Raw genomic sequence first — 20,395 nt, forward strand, 5'->3', positions numbered from 1 at the left:
TGAGATAATAGTTACGTGAATAGACCACATTTTCTTCATCGCAGTGGACATTTGAACAGCTTGCGTTTCTTGGGTATTGTGAGTAATAAATCGCACACTGCATTTTACGTCCACATGTAGGTACTCTCCAAGGTCCTGACTTTACTCATGCGGGCATACACCTACAAGTGGGGACTGCTTAATCATATGGTAGCTTTATTTTTTAATGGTTGAGAAACCTCTGCACTGTTTTCAAATCTGGACATGCCATTCACATTTCTGTATCAGTGCATGAGGGCTCCATCTCTCCCATCTCTCACTAGCACCTGTTATAATTTGCTTTATTGTTTGAGACATAGTCTCATGTAGACCAGCTTGCCCTGGGACTCACTATATAGGTGAGGATCCTCCTGCCCTCCACCTTCTAATACTAGAATTACAGGCTTGTGCCACAGTGTGGCTATAATTTTGTGGTTGTTTTAAGTAGCCATCCTGACAGGAACAGAATGAGTTGTTTGCTTTGTTTTAGCAGGGTCAGAATGCATAGCTCAACCTGGCCTCAGATTTGGGACAGTGCTCCTTCCCCAGCGTCCTGCATCCTGGAATCACAGGCACGTGCTCCATGCCCAGTTTTTGATTCTACTTTTGATAATGTACTCTGATGTCATTTTCAACATTATCATTGCCATGCCGGGACCAGTGGCACACGCCTGTAATCCCAGTACCCAGGAGCCAGAGGCAGGTGGATCTCTGTGAGTTTGAGGCCAGCCTGGTCTATAAAGCAAGTTCAGGACAGCCGAGGGTACACAGAGAAACCCTGTCTCAAAAAACCAAAAACCAAACAATTCATTGCCAAGAACAGCTCTAGGGGTTCCCTCCATCTTCATGCGGTACCCAGTTTTCCCCACAGTACTTGTTTGAAGAGACTATCCTTTCCCTGGGGTGCAGTCTTGAAGGCCTCGTTGAAAGTTAGTTGGCCATATATGAATGGATTTATTACTGGGCTCTGTTCTATTCTTATGAATGTTCGTTTTTTATGTCAGAGCCATACTTTTTGATTATTGTGTAACCCGCTGAATCTGCCTAGTGCTGTCCCTGTGCACATAGGTGTGAACCATCCCTGAAGCATGGGCAACACACCAGTGGCCACAACCCCAAGGAAAAAAATCATACTCCCTCTCTCAGTAGCCTGTGCACCTTATCCTGGGCCAGCTCCAGCCTGTTGCCTGCTTCCACAGCTTTGCTCATGTGCTGTGGGGCTGCTGGCCTCTGGGTGCCTTACCCTGGGTCAGTTCTGGCTGCCTCCTAGCTTGGGCATCAGTTTCTACCCCAAAGTTTGCAAAATATTTTAAAGATTTATTTATTAATTATTATGTATATAGTACTTTGTCTGCATTCATACCTACAGGCCAAAAGAGGGCACCAGTCACATTATAGATGGTTTGTGGGCCACCATGTGGTTGCTGGGAATTGAACTCAGGATCTCTGGAAGAGCAGTCAGTGCTCTTAACCTCTGAGCCATCTCGCCAGCCCCCGCAGAATTTTTATCATGAAAAGAAAGTGACTTTTGTCCAGTGCTTTGCTGCATTTATTGAGATGATTGTATGGATTTGTCTTGATGTGTATGTGTTAAACTGTGTAGTCTCAGGAAAACATCCCACATGGTTGTGGCATATGAGTCTTTTAATGTGCTTTTGAGCGCAGCTCAGTATGGGAAATTGGTTAGGTGAATATGGATAATTAAGTAATAAACCGTAAAGTAGCCACAAGGTGTTGCTGAAATGTATATATGCTATTGAAAATTGCCTCGCAGATTAAATGGGGAAGAAAAGAAAAGCACTTTACAGAAGACCACATAAAGTCTCATTCTGAAAAATGTGTGCGTGCACTCACACTCACATCACCTGAAACAACACATCCAAACGTTAGGAGATGAGGTCGTAGGTAACTGCTTTCTTCTTTTATTAGTGTCTAGGTTTGGGGTGGGGCATGTATAATATTACTACTGATATTCTTAACATTTTCTGGGAGGAGCTGACGTCTGTGTGGAGTTTGTTCTCTCCTCTCACGTTGCTGTGGGTTCTGAGTTGTCAGGTTTGTGCAGCAAGCACTTTTATTCCCTGCGCCATCTTGCTTGCCCACCGCCCCCCTTTTTTCCACAGAAAAAAATTCCAGCACAATAAAATATATAGAAACTATATCCCCCAAAGAAATAATATGTATGTAGAAAATCATTGCAAACTACATGATTTAAGCATGAGTTTTAATGCATGAATGTCTCTGGAGACACTAAATCTTACATAGAATAATCAAACAAAATGGAAGTTTCTGTTGTAGCTGTGTTTTATTGCTGTGATAAACACCATCACTAAAAGCAATGTGGGAAGGAAAGGGCTTATTTCATTTTATAGCTGGTAGTCCTGGGAAGTCCAGGCAGGAGCCAGGAGGCAAGATCTGATGCTGAGGCCATGGAGGAGTGTTGATTGCTGGCTCACTCCTCATAGCTTGCTCAGCCTGCTTACTTATAGCACTGAGGACCACCAGCTGAGGGGTGGCACTATCCACAATGGATCAGGCCCTCACACATCAATCATCAGTCAAGAAACTGTAGCACAGACATGCCTATTATTCGATCTTATGAGAGCATTTTCTCAATTGCGGTCTCCTTCTCTTAGATGACTCTAGCCTGTGCAAAGTCGACACACAACAATAACAATAAACAAAACTACAGCCCCCTGGATAGCATAAGACATTTGAAGACTTAGAGGGATCCAAATCTGTTTCTTTTTTTTCTAAATGATATTTAGGTTCTTGCAAAGCTTGAAAAGGGTTCTCTTACTTAAAAATTCGACTGCTGAAATAGTTTCTATTGGATTGTTTGACAGACCGGCTGGACATTCGGGCAGCCCGGATTCTTCTGGACAATGACCATTATGCCATGGAAAAATTGAAGAGAAGGGTTCTGGAATACTTGGCTGTCAGACAGCTGAAGAACAACCTGAAGGGCCCAATTCTCTGTTTTGTTGGTCCTCCTGGAGTAGGCAAAACAAGTGTAGGGAGATCGGTGGCCAAGACTCTGGGTCGAGAGTTCCACAGGATTGCACTTGGGGGAGTGTGTGACCAGTCCGACATTCGAGGACACAGGTAATGGACTGCTTTCAGCCTCATTTGATTCTGCTTTGTGATTTAACTTTGACATTTGTATAGTAGACTAGTGTATCCTTCAGCTTAACAGTCCTGCTTGAGTAGAATTGTAACTTTGCGACTGGATATTATGTTGACGTTCACTTACTTTGAGTTAGTAACATTAGCTAAGTGATGATATAACTTTTTTAGCATTTAAAAGAATAATTGCAGCCAGGCGTGGTGGCCCATGCCTTTAATCCTAGCACTCCAGAGGCAGAGGCAGGCAGACCTCTGTGAGTTTGAGGCCAGCCTAGTCTACAAAGTGAGTCCAGGGTAGCCAGAGCTCTGTTACATGAAGAAACCCTGTCTCAAAAAGCAAGCAACAACAACAATAACAAAAGAAGAATAATTTCAGTGCTATGGGCAATATGAGGAGGTATGTAGTATTTGAGAGAAAATTTGTTCTCTCTGCAGTCTTTTTTTTATGAAAGCCAAGCTGCATTAAGGAAAAAGGCTAGCATAAGCATTATAACTTACCCTCTTGCTTTGGACTCACTTTCTGTTTAAAAAAAAAAAATAGACTATAAGAATGTTATAGTTGCTGGGCATGGAGGCACATGCCTGTAATCCCAGCACTTGGGAGGCCAAGGCAGGTGGGTCACTGTGAGTTCAAGACCAGCCTGGTCTACAAAGCGAGTCCAGGACAGCCAAGGCTACACAGAGAAACCTTGTCTTGGAAAACTAAAAAAAAAAAAAAAAAAAAAAAAGGAAGTTATATTTGATCAATCTACATTATTATGATCAGATTTATTTTTCCTCTCTATTATTTGGTTCTGTGGTTCTCTCTGGTGACCTGGTTGGAAACCTAGGTCTGTTTGGACAGAGACTCCCTGCCAGTTGCAAGCTGTAACAAGACACACTTAGAGTATATGCATGAGAAGTGTGGGGAGGCTGCTATGTACCTCAGTGGTATAGCCTCCCATGCAGAGACAGTAAAACGTGGAAACCCTGAACTGTTGGTGGAAGAATGTGATGCATTTTTAGCACCTTATTATCCCAGTGGCCTTTTTCACAGGTATCACTGACCTTAAGTAATGATAGGAAACTGTTTGAAAAACTGTCCTCCAGGAAGCGGTTCTGTTCTGGGTGTGGTGGCCGTGTCTGTAATCCTGCCATGTGGGCAGTGGAGCAGAAGGGTCAGGACAGTAAGACGAGCAACAGCTATTACCAAGTGCAAGACCAAGCTGGGCTACAGAGGACTGTTTTTAAAAAGAAAAATACAAAGAAAAGGGTATTCTCTTTTATTTGTTTATAAACGAAGAATATGCATAAAAGAAAAAGCATGCAAGGATTCTAAAAAGAATGAGGACACACTTCAGGCCAAAGGGGCTGACTTGGGTCATCCTTTCTGGCCATTTCAAAAGATCTTTTTGTGGCCTAGGCTGTTGTTCTCATGAGTGCCATTAGAGGCTGTGCTTCTCTTTCATAATGAAGTTGGCACCCTCATTTGCAGACCAGACACAAGGAATTTGGGCCTGAAGTCTGATTTTGACCACAAAAGCCATGAAGCTTGCTTTATCCAAGCGACTTGATTTGTACTCTGTATCATTTTGGATTATTTCCATTTTTAATTAATTTTGTTTACATGTGTTGTGTTTTGCCTGTATGTATGAGAATGTCTGAACCAGAATTACAGACGGTGCTGGGAACTGAACCTGGCTCAACCTAGCTCCTTTGGAAGAATAATCGGTGCTCTTAACCACGAGCCATCTCTCCAGCCCCTTGAACAAATTTTATTTTAACTTTTATGGATTATTTATTTTTTTTCTTATTGAAGCACAGTAGTGTGTAGGTGGTGGGTTTAGGTGCTGTTGGGAGTTTATGGTGCATGTACGTGATGGCTTGGGAGCTTGGCCTCTTCTTCCCCCGTTGGTGCTGGGAATGCTGTAATGCTGTCATGTGCAGTGCTCAGCACACAGGCATGCCAGGTCTTATCACTTCCTGCAGACACTGTTGGATTTAAGCACATCTCTGTTCCAGATTCTTACTTACACATAAAATCTGTCATTCTCTTTCAAGTAAGTATTCTCCAAAGCTTAGTGTTGTTACTATTTTAAATCTAAATTCCCAGGAAGACAGGTCTAGGTTTATAAGCATCAATATGACTTTTTCTTATAAACTTTAATCTGATTCAAAGCAATTTATTCTATTTGTGTTATTTATGTAGCAGAATTATTAAAAAAAAAAAAAATAGTTTCTTGCCTAGTAGTGAATATGCGCTACGATGGGTCTTGTTGTGTGTGTGTGTGTGTGTGTGTGTGTGTGTGTGTGTGTGTGTGTGTGTGTTGAAGATCCCTATAAATCAGCATGGCCTTGAAGATCCTTTTGCCTCTACCTCCCAAATGCTGGTGTTACAGACATGCAGAGTCCTGTCATTTCCTACCGACGTTGACATTGTTGAATTTAAGCACATCTCTCTTTTAAATCTTTACTTTCAAGTAAGATTTGTTACACATTTTCAACTGAATTGTGTATTATATGACTGTATTGAAAGGTGAATCTATGGAAAATTTAAATTTATGATCTCCATTGCCTAAGGTATTTGTAGCTGAGTTCATTAGAAATGGATGGTATAGGTAGAAAATATGATTGCTGTACTTTTCCCACAGCTCCACAGTGGGGATAAAAGGAAAAGTGGCTGCTTTGACTCGTCTCTCTCACTTAGTCACCATTTTCCCATGCATGGCACTCTGACCATTTGCTAGTTGTGCCTGTTTATAAAAAAAGGAAGGTTCTGGGAAGTCAGAGATTGGCTTTTAAAAACAAAGACTCTAATTTTAATAGTTGAAAAACAATAAGCTGGGCATGATGGCACACACCTTTAATCCCAGCACTCAGGAGGCAGAGGCAGGCGGATCACTGTGAGTTCGAGGCCAGCCTGGTCTACAAAGTGAGTTCAGAACAGCCAAGGCTACACAGAGAGACCCTGTCCTCCAGGATAAATTCCTCCTCCCTCTCTCTTGTTTCCTTCCCCTTCTCCCTCTTCCTCTGTCTTTGTCTCTTATTCCCTAATCTCTGTCCCTCTGTGGCAAATAAATCTCCTTTGTGCTGAGAACTTGACCTTGAGGTCCTGAGTCACTACATTTCCTTTCAATTGTCAAGAATCTTTTTCAGTTGCTCTCTACCTTATCCTTTTTTAAATTTTTTTTTAAAATGTTGATGTTTATGAGTCCCCTATCTGCATGTACACCTGCATGCCAGAAGAGGGCATTAGAGGGTATAAGTGGTTGTGACCCACCATGTGGTTGCTGGGAATTGAACTCATGACCTCTGGAAGAGCAGACAGTGCTCTTAACCGCTCACTGAGCCATCTCTCCAGTCCATATTCTTTGAGGCAGGATCTCTCCGTCAAACGTGGAGCATTGTGGCCAGTTCAGGTAGTTCTGTTAGCCAGCTTCTTTCAGTGATCTGCGTCTACTCTGAGGCTGGAATTGCAGCATTTATGTGGGAGCTAAGGATCTGAACTCTGGTCCTCTTGTTTGCCCGTCAAGTGCTGTAGCAGCCCAGCCATCTCACAACCCATAAGTCTGTTCCTTATTAGTTGTTTTGATTAAAAAATAACACTTATCCTTACACTATATCTCAAATCACTGTTTATATTGACTCTTTAAAATAATTTTGCTACCTGTATGTACAGATAATGTTGCAAGGTATCAATGGCTCAGTTTTAGAAGATGGGAAGAAAATCTTGTGACTTCTGTGTTGATAATTTTCATCTGTAACTAAAATAGAAAAATTATACCATCTATTTGTTTACAGGACAAAAATAGATGTATCAGTACATTCTTATTTATATTTTTTAACAGAAGTACAATAGATATACTCTGGTGTGCTCATATCTTCCTCACCACCTACCCTTACATACAGCTCTTCTAAAAGATTGATGTTCAGCCCCCTGGTGTTTAATACTGACTGTCAGCTTGACAAGATCTAGAACCATACAGGAGATAAACATATGAGTGTGGGCGCAGCAGAGTTTAGTTAGATCCAACCCAGATATGGGCATCATCATTTGGAAATGAATACAAAGGAGAAAGCAGACTAAGCATGGTAGCACATGACTTTAATCTCAGCACTCAGGAGGCAGAGGCAGGCAGATCACTTCGAGTTCGAGGCCAGCCTGGTCTACAGAATGAATTCCAGGACATCCAGAACTACATACTGAAACCCTGTCTTCATAAATACATAAATACAATAAAAAAGAGAAAGTAAATTGAGCGTTCGTGTCTCTTCCTGACTGCAGATGTACTGTGAACAGTCGCTTCACACTCCAGTTTCCCTGCCTTCCGTTATGGACTGTGTCTCCCTCAAACTGTAAGCTGAAATAAGTCCTTCCTCTCTTAAGTGGCTTCCATCAAGTACCCTGTCATGGCAATGAGAAGAGGAAGTAATGCAGGCCCAAGTTTAGGCTTCCCTGGTTAACATATCCAACCAGCTGTGAGGTTCTCGTCTTCTGTGAATCATATGGTATTTATTGTGCCCGTTTGTTTAGTGACTAGGTCTCTGGTATTTCTAACACATCTGAAAATACCGTAAATACAGATGGAGCAACTTTAATCTATAAATATGGAGTATTCTAAAATACCCAAAATAAACTGCACACCTAACTTCATGTACTAGGTCTCAATCAAAATATAGGTGCCTCTGTGGGATCAGGGGTAGCCTAGTGGGTAAGAGCACTGACTGCTCTTCAGGAGGACTTGAGTTTGGTTCCTGGAACCCACATGTTGGCTCACAACTGCCTGTAACTCCAGCTCTGGGGGCTCTGATGTTCCCTTCTGGTCTCCTAAGGCACTGCACATGTATATGGTACACAGACATACATTCGGGCAAACTACCCATACATATAAAATAATAAAATAATTTTAATGTAGGTACTTTTAAAATATTGTATACATTGCCTGTAAGCTATGTATGCAAGAGCTTTATGTGGAAGAGTATGAAACATGAGTGAAATGTGTGTGTTGTATGGGTCCCAGTCCCAAGACACTTGTTATACAAACATTCCAAAACCAGAAAAGTACTTGCATCCAAAACACTTCTTTTCTCAAGCATTTTGGATGTAACAATCAACCTGTGTATAAAAGCAAGCCTTGACAGAGCTTTAACAGCGGCTCTTACACTTCTTTGCATTGCCTCAGGGTTTTTGTTTATTTAGCACATGGTTTTGAACATGGTTTCTAAGTATTTTGTGAATTTACTTAAGGTTAAAACCTAATTATATTTTGGAATTCAGCCCTTTTCATAAGTCTAAATTGTCTTTCTAGAGATTTGAAAATGACTGCCAGAAGAGTAACAACCAAATTTGTTTAGACAGGATACATGTAAGTCACGTTATTCTTCCGAAGAACATTAAAATCTCTTTTAAGCTCTTATACTTTTTCAGATTTGAAGAATAGCTACCTATAAATGCACAGGGGTAGGTGGATTTCCCAAAATGAATGCTGTTCTTTTTCCTCAGCGTCCCCTTTTCTCGTTGAAACTTTTTCATAAGGAAACAAATGCCCACATGCTACTACCTCCACACCATTGGTAGAGAATGTGAAAAAAATTAATGAAAAATATTTAAAGATTTATTTTCTGAAGTTTGTGTGTGGTTTGTGCACGTGAGTGCGGTGCCCACAGAGGCCAGGAGAGAGCTTCCAATCTGGAGCTGGAGTTAGAGGAGGCTGGGAGCTGCCTAATGTTGGTGCTGGGAACCAAACTCAGGTCCTCTGGAAGAGCAGCAGTGAGCTTCTGTGAGCTGCCTAATGCTGATGCTGGGAACCAAACTCAGGTCCGCTGGAAGAGCAGCAGTGAGCTTCCTTAACCATCAGTCATCTGTCCAGTGTGTTGTGTATATACATTCAAACACATTAGAATGCTTTTAAAGAAGTCTTCAAATTTTAGTTTTAGCTAGTAACATAAAAAAAAAATTAGTTGTTAATGTAATGTTTCCACATAATCCTGAGGTTTTTTTTCCCACCTTATTTATTTTGGTGATAGGGTTGGATGCAGGGTCTTCCATATGCTAGGCAAACCGTCTGCTTTGAAGCTTGTCTCCAACCAGAGTTCCTGTTTTTAAATGAGCATGCTTACTTCAGTTCTCGGCAGTTGTGCTCTGAGGCTGAGCTAGTGTGGGAGTGATGTTCCACACAGGTGTTCACACCGTGCTAACATCCAGACGCTACATGCTAGGGACGTAGCAGAGAGGCGAGTGACATTGTGCCGCTGACACTTATTTCCTACCTCTGTGGGTTCTGTGGAGGATGCTTTAGTATTTTTAATTTATTGAGAGTGTTTATTAATTTATTCAGTATTTTAATTTATTGAGAAATGACTGTATCTTGTGGGGTTTGAGAGAGAATATTTTTATTTTCTATATGTCTGCATTCCCACTGTCCACGTCTATATTCCACAGGCTTCTTCAAAGCATACTCTGCGTCTTCAGTCTTTGAATTGCTTGTTCTTCCACAATGTTTCCTCTGACAAAATCCAGTCCCAAAGAGAAAAACATGTGCAAACAAATTGAGCGTATATAGATACTTAAGTGCTACATTTCTAGGGTAGTTTTAAAACATTAGACCTTTTTTCCCTCTAATAACTAATAGTATTTAATCTTTCTACCAAATAGCCCGGTATCTAGCCAGTTCATATTAGATCAGTGCATTTCTCTGCTCATGGAAAGAAATATACTTTCCAGTAATGTTCAAGGAACTACACAGTTGGCAAGCCTCCCGCCTTGTTTAGACTCTGTCAGTAAAGGTGGCAGATTTGGGTGTTGCGTAATGTGCAGATTCTCTGCTGTGTTGTGAAGTCACATAGACGTTTGCAGTGGCATATCAGTTCTATAGTGTCATTCAAAGACTCGTCACCTTAACAAGGGTGTCTGATCTGATGGTTGTTGGCGTACATTTTAAATTGTTTTATTTGGGTTTCCATGCCTCTACCTCCCTTCTCCCTAATCCGCTTCCAACATCCCAACACCAAGTAGGAGAGAAAGAAGGTTAGTGGGGAAGGGGCCGTGGGTCTCTTTAGCTATTTCCTGCTGGCTAGGGTTCTTGGGTTCCTTGGAAAAGTCCAATCTTTGTTTCAGGATCTCTCCAACTTCTCATCAAACTGCATCAACAGCAACCAGGAGCAGCAGGGAAGAGCACCAGCAGCCTTCTTTCTCAGAGCCCCCATCTCCCGCCCGCTCTGGCGTGTACTCCCTCTCCAGAGTCCTCAGAATTAAACTATCTGCAGCTGGCTAAGAGCACCTCTCAGAGCCCACACGGGGCAGAGTCTGCTGCTGTGGACAATCTGAATCAGCCCCATATTCCACACCTTTGATTAAAACAAAAACATGTTTACAGAACATAACTGAGTATGTATGTATGTATGTATTGGGGTGGGTTTTTTTGTTATTTGTTTGTTTGTTTGTTTGTTTGTTTCTTTGAGACAGGGTTTCTTTGTGTATCCTTGGTTGTCCTGGACTCTCTTTGTAAACCAGGCTGGCCTCGAACTCATAGAGATCCACCTACCTCTGCCTCCCGAGTGCTGGGATTACAGGCATGGGCCACCACACCTGGCATAACTGAGTTTTTAAAGACACCAAAACCAAAATGAGATGAGGTTTGCGTGTCCTCCACAGACACATATGGGAACACATATAGACCCAAGTGAGACTAATCTTTCCCTGAAGAGAGTTTTGGTAAATACACAGGCAAACAAAGTCAGGGAAAGGTATTTATTAATTAACATTTTACACTATAGTGAAATACCTGAGGCAAGCAAGCAGTCAAGAAAAGAAATTTACTTAGCTCACAGTTTTCAAAATTGACAGCCCCAGCAGCACTAGACAGGCTCTTCCAGGCCCTCTTTGACTGCATCACATCATAGCTGGATCAAGAGGTTACACTGATAATCAGGAGTCTGGCGCACGTGGGTAAAGCCAGGTGTGCTCCTGTATTAAAGAATTAACTCAGATTTTATTACAAATATCCTAATTCCTTTATTAGAAATATCATGCCCTCCCAGTAGACCATACTCCTGATATGGCTGCCTGGGGACCAAAGCTTTACCACAGGTGTCCTTAAAGGACACTCATGCCATATCTATCCACAACAGGGAGCATGACACAGTACAGAAAACCCCGCAGGCTTTATAGGGTCTTGATTGTGAGTGAAGCAAGAGAGGCCCGGCTGCTGTGATGATTCTTAATTCTGGACAGAGGGATTGGACCTTTTCTATGGGCTTAGGGAAAAAGTGAGATGTCACACTTTTCTGAACAATGTATTTTGATTTTTTTTTTTTTTAACCTCAATTCCTCTCAAATCCTCACCCCTGTACCCACCCAACTTTATTCCCCCTCTCAAAACAAAGAAAAACAAAACAAAACAAAAAAATCCCACCAAACCACAAAAATGAAAATTAACACAAACAAGGAAAAAAACAATGAGAGTAAGACAAAAAAATGCCCAGATAAAACATAATGAGACAAAAAGTCTCCAAAAATACTGTTGACTTTCTTTTGTACTGGCCCACTACTCCGGGCCATGGAGCCTCCCTCAGGTGTGGGTAGTATACTAAGGGATGCTCCATTAGACAAAACATGCTCTTTTGCCGCTGGGTCTTCTCTGTTTGGGGTGGGAGCCCCTGTCTACTGCCCCCTCTCAGCTGGCTTGAACCTCTTCAAGTCCTGTGCATGCTGCTACAGTCTCTGTGAGTTCATTTGTGCGTCAATCATGTTGTGTCTGGAAGACACTATCTCCTTGGAGTCATTCATTACCTCCGGCTCTTAGAATGATGATAATTGAGACAAGGTCCCATGAATCGCAGGCCAGCCTCACCTGCCATACAGCCAAGGATGGCCTTGAACTTCTGACCCACCTACCTGGCTTAGGTGATGCTAGGAGTCAGCCCCAGGGCCTTGTGTATTGCTACCCAAGTGCTCTTCATCCCCAGACCCCCATTCTGAAGCCTTGAATGTGCTGATTTCCTACAGTAAAAGGACATTATTGTATCCAGCTCCAGTGCCGTTCCCCTTCCCTAGATAAAAGCCATTGCTGTGATTTTCTAGGCCTTCTTGCTCTTTCAAAGGTCACTCTGTGTGTCGTGCCCTACTTTGTGCAGAGTAAAGGCCTGCTTTTGTGGCAGAGTTGAGGCCTGCTCTGTACGTCGGCTTTGTGGCTGTGTGGGCCGTGCTGTAACTGCTGCTGCTCTGCTTACTGTTGATGGTGTTCTTCAGGCAGACAGCCCTTGAAACCCATGTAGAAGCAGATTCTGCTGTCTGCCTGGTGGAGGCACCAAGGCTGGACTAAAGTCAGTAGAGGGCTGCGGAAAGCTTGCCAGCGCTCTCAGTGGTGTGGACATGCTTACCTCTGCTGTGACTACATAACAATTCTGATTCAGATGTGACAACACAGCCCCTAATAACGTCACCCAGTAATACCAGACTGAGTTATGCCATTTAGTGCCTGTGGGGCAGGAATATACCAGGGTAATGGAGTCTTGATATAAGTTTATCTCAGATCTACTTACTATAATTAGTACCAGATTATTGCCTTTAAAAACAAGAGATTTGGATCTCTCTCTCCCCATCTCTCTCCCTCAACCAGAACCATGTGACTTACAGTTCTTTCAATGTCATGGGCAACTCACAGTTAGAATCAAGTAGAAAATTAGATTTGGATCTAACACCCTTTTGACATACCATAATGCTTTTATGTATATCGAGCTTCCTTGGTGTGTGCTGGTGAACTAAGGACTTCCAGTCCCAAAGCCTCGCTTCTCCGTGGTGTTGCCTAGTGACCCTCATTGCTGTGACTTTGCTGATACTCTCCACAGGCGCACCTACGTGGGCAGTATGCCTGGTCGCATCATCAATGGCTTGAAGACAGTTGGAGTTAACAATCCAGTGTTCCTGTTGGATGAGGTTGACAAGCTGGGGAAAAGCCTGCAGGGCGATCCTGCAGCTGCTCTGCTCGAGGTAAGGTCTAGAAAACTCCCTATGAAATCATACTTGAGTACGAATGGGCATAAGCCATATCTAAGTGATGTATATATTGGCGTGTAGGTCGCTGTAAGGAGAACAGTAGAGCTCATACTGAAGCCTGGAGCTGGTTACATCTATATAAGAATCACAAGTTTATCCCTCTTTCTGATGTCTTTATTTTTTCATTTTTATGAAGTAAAACAACACTTTGAGATATGCTCATTGTTCACAGAACAGCAGTAAGTCTGCTGCAGAAAGTCTAAGGTCCTTGTCTCCCTGGGCCCATCCTACTCCTGTACTTTAGCCTCTAAAAGGCTTCGTTACTTTGCTCCATTTTCTAAACAGCTTGACTTAGCCAGGCACAGTGGTACACGCCTGTAATTCTCCCTACCCAGGAGGCTACGGTAAAAAGACTAACCTCAGTGCCAGGCTGGGCTATATAACAAGAACCTGAAGAGAGAGAGTAGAGGCCAGGGAGGGACGAAAGAGAGGGTTCAAACCTGAGAAAGACCCCTCCTGCTGTGCGGCCTCTGCTATGGCAAAGGGAGGGTTTGCCTTTACTCTTTTGATCCCACATCTTCCTTTATAAATGGCTATCTTTTGTTGTTAATTCATTATTAGTCATTAACATTTACAGATGATGTGGATGCTTTTCAGAGCTGAGATGTGCAGCTCCTGTTCTTCGTTTTGCTTTCTCTTTTCTTTTTTCCCCGAGACAGGGTTCCTCTGTGTAGCTTTGGCTGTCCTGGGCTCACAGTGATGCACTTGCCTCTGCCTCTTGAGTGCATTTTGCTTTCTTACACCTGTTTTCAACATGAAATTGCCTGTCTTTTGTTACTTCCACAATTTGTGTTCTGCTCTCAGGACAGTCAGACACTTCAGGTCTTCAAGATTTTACCATTGTGAGTCTCCCAGCGGGAGCACACATGGAGCATCCCCGTGTTGTCCTTCACCCCACGCCATCTAGGGGCAGTGACTAAGGCCCTAAGATAACATAGAAATCCCTCAGGCTGTTGTAAAGTACAAACGACATCTCTCTCACAAGGGTGAGTTTTATGGCCTAGAAGTAATACTCAAGGATTTGGGGGCGGGGCATCTGGAATAAGTAAAGCATAAAGTCTTGGGGACAGGCAGACATGGCCATCAGGCAGCAAAGGACCACCAGGTTGTAAACTACATCTGTTCCCAGCATTCTGAGGACAGGTTAAACAGCTCCTTCCTTTGAAGGATGCCTGCAAGTTTAACCTTCCTGGCTTACCTACGTGCACAAGCACTTTTTACCTTCTACAAAAACTAAGAATTGTCTCTTTATATCAGTGTTGTTCAGCTTATATACTTTTATATAATATATATGTATTATATTTTTAATATTGTGGGTTTCTTCTCAGACATTTTTGCTGATTCTTTAAAAAGCCTTTGAATGTTTCTTGTTATTTTAGAAGATTTTGTTCAGTTTTTTGTTGATAATTTTCCCTCCTTTTTGCTAGAACTCAGAATTTTATGTGTATGAATTTTTGTGGCACATATATGTGTATACCATGTTTGTGTCTGGTATCCACAAGAGGGCGTTGGATGCCTGTGACTGGAGTTAACAGATGGCTGTGAGCTGCTGTGTGGGTTCTGGGAAGGGAGTATGGGTCCTCTGCGAAGGCAGCAAATGCCTGAAGCACTGAGCCATCTTTCCACCCCCAGAGATGTTACGTCTTTAATTGTTAAGTCTGCTCTTTCCTGGAATTCATCCCTTTTGGTTTTTTGTTGGTGGTAGGTTTTGTTTTGTTTTGTTTTTAGATTTTTTTGGGTTGTTGTTGTTGTTGTTGTTGTTTTAAGATGTATTTATTATGTATAGACTGTTCTGCCTGCATGTACACTTGCATGACAGAAGAGGGCATTAGATCTCGTTATAGATGGTTGTGAGCCACCATGTGGTTGCTGGGAATTGAACCCAGGACCTTTGGAAGAGTAGTCAGCACTCCTAACCTCTGAACCATCTCTCCAGTCCCTGTTTTGTTTTGGTTTTTGTTTTTTTCTACTTTCTGTGAGAACTTCTTCAGCTTTATCTTTTTTTTTTTTTTTAGATTATTTTATGTATGAGTCCTCTTCTGCATGCACACCTGCATGCCAGAAGACACCAGATCTCATTATAGATGGTTGTGAACCATGATATGATTGAGGGGAATTGAACTCAGGACCTCTGGAAGAGCAGACAGGGCTTTTAACCTCTGAGCCATCTCTTCATCCCTCAGCTTTATCTTTTGAAAAGAAAATTTTTCATAAGTTAATCATTTCAAAAACATACATATTCTATTTTTAGTGTTCTTTTGTTACAAAGACGTAATTCTATGAAAAGGGTGTTGATAGATTTAAAAAAAAATAATTTCCTTCTCTCTAAACTATTTGTCATGCCTGTGTCTTGTGTTAGAGTCTTTCATTGGATGTCTGCAAAGTTTTAGTTGTATATTCATATATAATAGTAAAGAATAAAAAACTGATTGGAAAGTTGTGAACACGGAAATGGAGTGTGTTAACTGTTTATGTCAGGGTCATCTGCTGGCCTGTGAGGTTGAGGAACCTCAAGTTGGAGTTTTTCTCCCCAAGATCTGTTTTATGCTGGGCGTGGTGGCATCCTCCTTTAATCCCAGCACTTAGGAGGAAGAGGCAGGCAACCTCTATGAGTTCGAGGCCAGCCTGGTCTAGAGAGTGAGTTCTAGGGCAGCCAAGACCACACAGAGAAACTTTTTATTTATGTGTATGTGTGTATGTGCACATGTGTGGGGCCCTTGGAGGCTACAAGGCCATTGGATGCCACGGAGCTGGAGTTACAGGCAATTACGAGCTATTCGACATGGGTGCTGGGAGTCAAACTGCAGGTCCTCTGCATGAGCAGCAAGTTCCTAGCCACTGAGCCGCCTCTCCAGCCCCCAATGCTGTCTTTCTCCCAGGTTGCCTGGGAGACACTTCTGGTCTCGAGCAGGAAGGCCAACACTAAGAAGAAACAGGTCTAGAGTGTCAGTGCACTCAGCATCTACGTGTGTGTATTTTCCTGAGCCCTGGGAGAACAGAACACAGTGTCTCCTGAGCAAAACCAAACCAGCCACACAGCAGCAACAAGACCCCACTGTTTTATTTTCTTAAGAGAGTAAACTTTTAGTGTTTTGCTCCTGTGAGGGAAGGAGGGGCTCCGTAAGGGAAGGGGCTTATTCTCCAAGTGGCTTCAGTAATGCTCTTGCAGGAGAGGTACAGAAGACCCCCATGCTTCCTTTGTCTAACTTCTTCTTCTTCACCAAGACAGGGTTGAATAACAAACTAGGCTAACTTAGAGGAACAAGGTCTTCTGTTGTTAATCCTTACTTTTCAGTGCCAACAACCCTTGTTTCCAATTCATAAGGTATCCTTGAAAACTAGACAAAAGCAAAGTCCCACTGTCCTCTTTAGGCTGATGCTTTCTGTCTCTTTCTAAATTTATTCCGCCGCCCCTCTCTCTCCCTCTTTCTCTCCACCCCCCTCTTTCCCCCTCCCCCCTCTACTTTGGAGACATGGTTTCTCTGTGTAGACCAGGCTGGCCTCAAGCTCACAGAGCTCCTCTTACTTCATCCTGAGGACTGGGATTACAGATGTGTGCCACTACCACCCACCTCTGTCTTTCTTATTTTGTCTCCTTTTCCTTATTATCCACATTGTGCACAACTGCCACCTGGATGTGTACAACTGTGTAACAACTCTCAGTTGTTTTCCTAGCGGTTTGTTCTTTTACATTTCCTACTTAACACTCCCACTACTAGAGTTCGGTGGTGACTGAATTTCCATGGAAATCTTAGAGTATGAATCCCCAACACTCTCTGTCCTCTCCCACCTTCCTAACAGAGGCCATGTCAGGGAATGGTTGGCCAAATATGCACCTCAGATCTTGGCAGTTGCCATCTTCTTGTCTCTACAAGGACCTACCAGCAGCTTCCGTAGTCCCATGTGAAGAAAGAAATAACTGGCTGAAGTTAGAATGGGCAGTTCCCGTAACAAGTAGAGATGGGAGGACAAGAGTAATGTCAGCTGCCATCCTCCAACTAAACCAGAGAGGATTATCTTTACAAAGGGTATCTAGATACATCTTGCTAATTTTTAAATTTTACAACCTTACTGGATGTCAGGAAAATATCAGGTATCCATTAAGCATACCAACATATGTATAATGGGACAGAAGAAAAAGGAACAATTGTTTAAGAAAATAATGAGTAACATCTCTGTAAAAATAAACTTTTTTTTTTTAATTTTAGTTATTTCACATTGTATTCATAAATCCTAGTATCACTTTGTGTGTGTGTGTGTGTGTGTGTATCTGTAACTTGTTGTTATATAATCTTTAAAAATTAAGCATAAAAGTTGTTAAGAAACCATGTTTCTTTTTAAAAATGTTTTATTAATTTTTTAGAGTTTCCTACATCCAATCATTTGATCATATTCACTCTCCGCTCCTCCCTCTAACTCCTCCTCAATCCAGCCCCATCCTCTGTGTCCTCCTAACTTTATGTCCTTTTCTTTTTATAACCTAACAAAACCATATTTCAAAGATGAAAGTAAAATCAAGGCATTCCCAAATAAAGGGAAAGAATTCACTTTACTCAAACTCAGCCTACAGGAACTTCAGGGTTGAACTTCAGGTTGAAAGCCAGCAGCCCAGAGCTACAAACAAAAACACCAATAAAGGGTTCCTGCTGGAGAAGACAGGAGGAGGACTGTCTGTCTTCTCCTGACGGGCTTAAAAGAATCAGCTCTATAGGACAGTGTGCATATGACTGAGTGTGCACATGAAAGTGTAACGGTCCAGGAGAAGTAGGAGGAAGCAAAGCTGTACCAGGTAAAGAAGAGGCTAATCAGAAACACAGGCAGCAGAAAGCACATTTGTACAAAAGACCTGCACAAAACAGCGACTGGCTGCTAGAGTAGCCAGGACTAGCATCAAACAAAATAGATTTTAAAGAGTAATATTCTCTATCAAGGAAACTCTATCAGGAAGTTGTAATAGTCCCCACAACATACACACACACACCACCAACAATAGCAACCACATCCACAGCAACAGAGCCCCAAGATACACAGAACAAAACTGATAGAGACAGGGGGAAGAGACAGCTGAACCACAGTGTCACCACCCTTTCAGCCATGCTGGAAACTAACTAGACCCTGGGGGGAATAGGAAGCCCAGCCGCCCTGCGGCATATGTAGCACTTTCTACACGTTCTTCCTAAGCTCACATGGAACATCCTCCAGGATAGAACACATGCTGCACCACGAGACACGCCACAGTAAAGTTAAAAGGATGCAAGCCTACAGAGTGTTCTAAAGCATCACAGCAACTAGAAATCAACAATGGGAATTGGAGGAAGCCACAAATACATGGGACTTAGTACATTCCTGAGTGGTCTGTGGGCCAAAGAAGATACAGGAGAAATTGAAATTTCTTATCAAAAAAGGAAACAGCAAAGCAAATGTGCTCAAGCAGAGGATATTAGACTCTGTGTTCTCAGCCCTTGCTCTGAATTCATAACTGACTACAATTCCAGTGTCTACTATATTATCCTAGAATGACACTTAAACTATTTCTTAAACTTGGTGTTTACTAGAGTTCATTTTTATAAATATTTAAACTTTGGAAAAGCTAACGTTTTGAGATCCTCCGATTAAAAAGTGTCCTGCCAAAGCTGCAGTAAGCTACATGCAGGTGTTGGTCCAACGCCTTCTACAGGATACTGGGAGATGGCCTGTTCACTGGTCTCTACTGTGTCCCTCCCAGGAGTCCTGGTTCTGGCGGATACTCTGCGGCTCTTGTTTGACCTGTAACCAGTTTATGCCTCCTTGACCATCCATTCCTCTGGCTAGGGACCTGACCTTGAAAACCCCTGATCTAACACACACACACACACACTGAAGGCACAACGTTTATATGTTTCCATAATAGACAAATGAACTCAGATTTTGCTAACAAATTATGAGCAAGGAGGGCACCGTGAGACAGAGGGCAGTCTTATCCTGGGTCAAATGAAGTAGCAGACAAGAAGGGGAAACAGACAATTGACAGGGTATGCAAAGGAATAGCTGTGGACTGCTTTATAGTCAGGAGCAGATGTGTAAGTGGTCACTTTAAAGAAAGCAATGAGAAAGAATCTTCTTGGGCCTTTTCTGATCGTATATGGCACAGTCTTATGGCTTTTAGATTGCCCATAATAAATACACCAGGGCTTTAAAAGCAAAAGCAGCCAACGAGCCTCTTATTACCCAATTTTTTCTTTTTACTGTTTTGTTTCATTTTGTTTTGTGTGTTTGATGCCAAGAATAGAACTCAGGGCCTTACACTTGCTGTATACGTTTCTACCACTGACTGCGTCCCCAGCCCTCTTGTAGGGTGTTTTTGGTCACCATATTAGTCCCAAGTGGTATTCCTGCATCATGCAGCTGCAGTGTTAAACAGTTTCACTGATCGCTGGAATAGAACTTAGGACAAAAATGGAGAGCTCTTCAGAGAACATACCCTGTGAGCCAAACACCAGCAATTCTCCAGGGGGGGGCGCTAGAGAGCTCTAATTCTGCTGTGCCCCATGGTGGTTTCTAAGCTACAGGTTCCCTCACAAAGCTGGTGGTTTCCCAGGCTTCTGTTGATTTGGGAAAGAAAAAGGGAGGTGGAGTTAAAATAAGTTTAAATACCACAGCACTTGAACCTCTTGCAGAGATCCAGTGTTTTCCTGAACTATGCAGCACTCAGGTTGTTCCAGGTTGGAACAGAATATCTGAGGTCGGTTTGGCTTTTTTGCTGGCAGGCTGGCTTCCTGCTTTTATGGAGGAGCAGAGTTTTGGAGTTCCTGGCTCTGCTTCATCCCACTGAAGTTTTAAATGATTTCATTGCTTGCTTTTGACACTTTTATTATGTTTATCTCCTGTTTAGATAACACATATCTTCAATTTTTTTTTTTCAAAAAAATTCTCTGAAGGAGTGCAGCAGCAGAATAGATGAACTTGCCGTCAAGCGTGAGGGCGAGCAGTAAAAAGCAAAGCTTCCTTCCTTGTGTCTCTGCCTCCCAAGCGCTGGGATTAAAGATGTGCACCACCACACCTGGCCCGTGATGAGTACTTAAGTCATGCAATCTCCATTTTGAATATGTATAGAGAGTTCTGGGTGAAAACGTATTGAAGGTTTACAACATGTCTGAGGAGTTGGCCAGCGTATAGCTCTATGTAGCTTGTGAACACGAGGGCCTGTAACTTGAAGTTCATGAGCAAGAACATGAA

The 20,395-nt window shown here is 42.5% G+C and overlaps 1 protein-coding gene across 1 annotated transcript in view; it reads left to right on the top strand.

Annotated features, from left to right (window-relative positions):
* Window positions 1–20,395, top strand: part of Lonp2 (lon peptidase 2, peroxisomal) — an 86,436-nt gene that overhangs the window by 18,067 nt on the left and 47,974 nt on the right. The window contains exons 7-8 of the mRNA XM_051169091.1: window positions 2,865–3,123; window positions 12,973–13,114. Of these exons, the coding sequence (XP_051025048.1) occupies window positions 2,865–3,123; window positions 12,973–13,114 (401 nt within the window). The remainder of the gene's footprint in view (window positions 1–2,864; window positions 3,124–12,972; window positions 13,115–20,395) is intronic.

This window comes from Acomys russatus, chromosome 26 (assembly GCF_903995435.1).
Source record: "Acomys russatus chromosome 26, mAcoRus1.1, whole genome shotgun sequence".
In the NCBI taxonomy this organism is placed as follows: domain Eukaryota; kingdom Metazoa; phylum Chordata; class Mammalia; order Rodentia; family Muridae; genus Acomys; species Acomys russatus.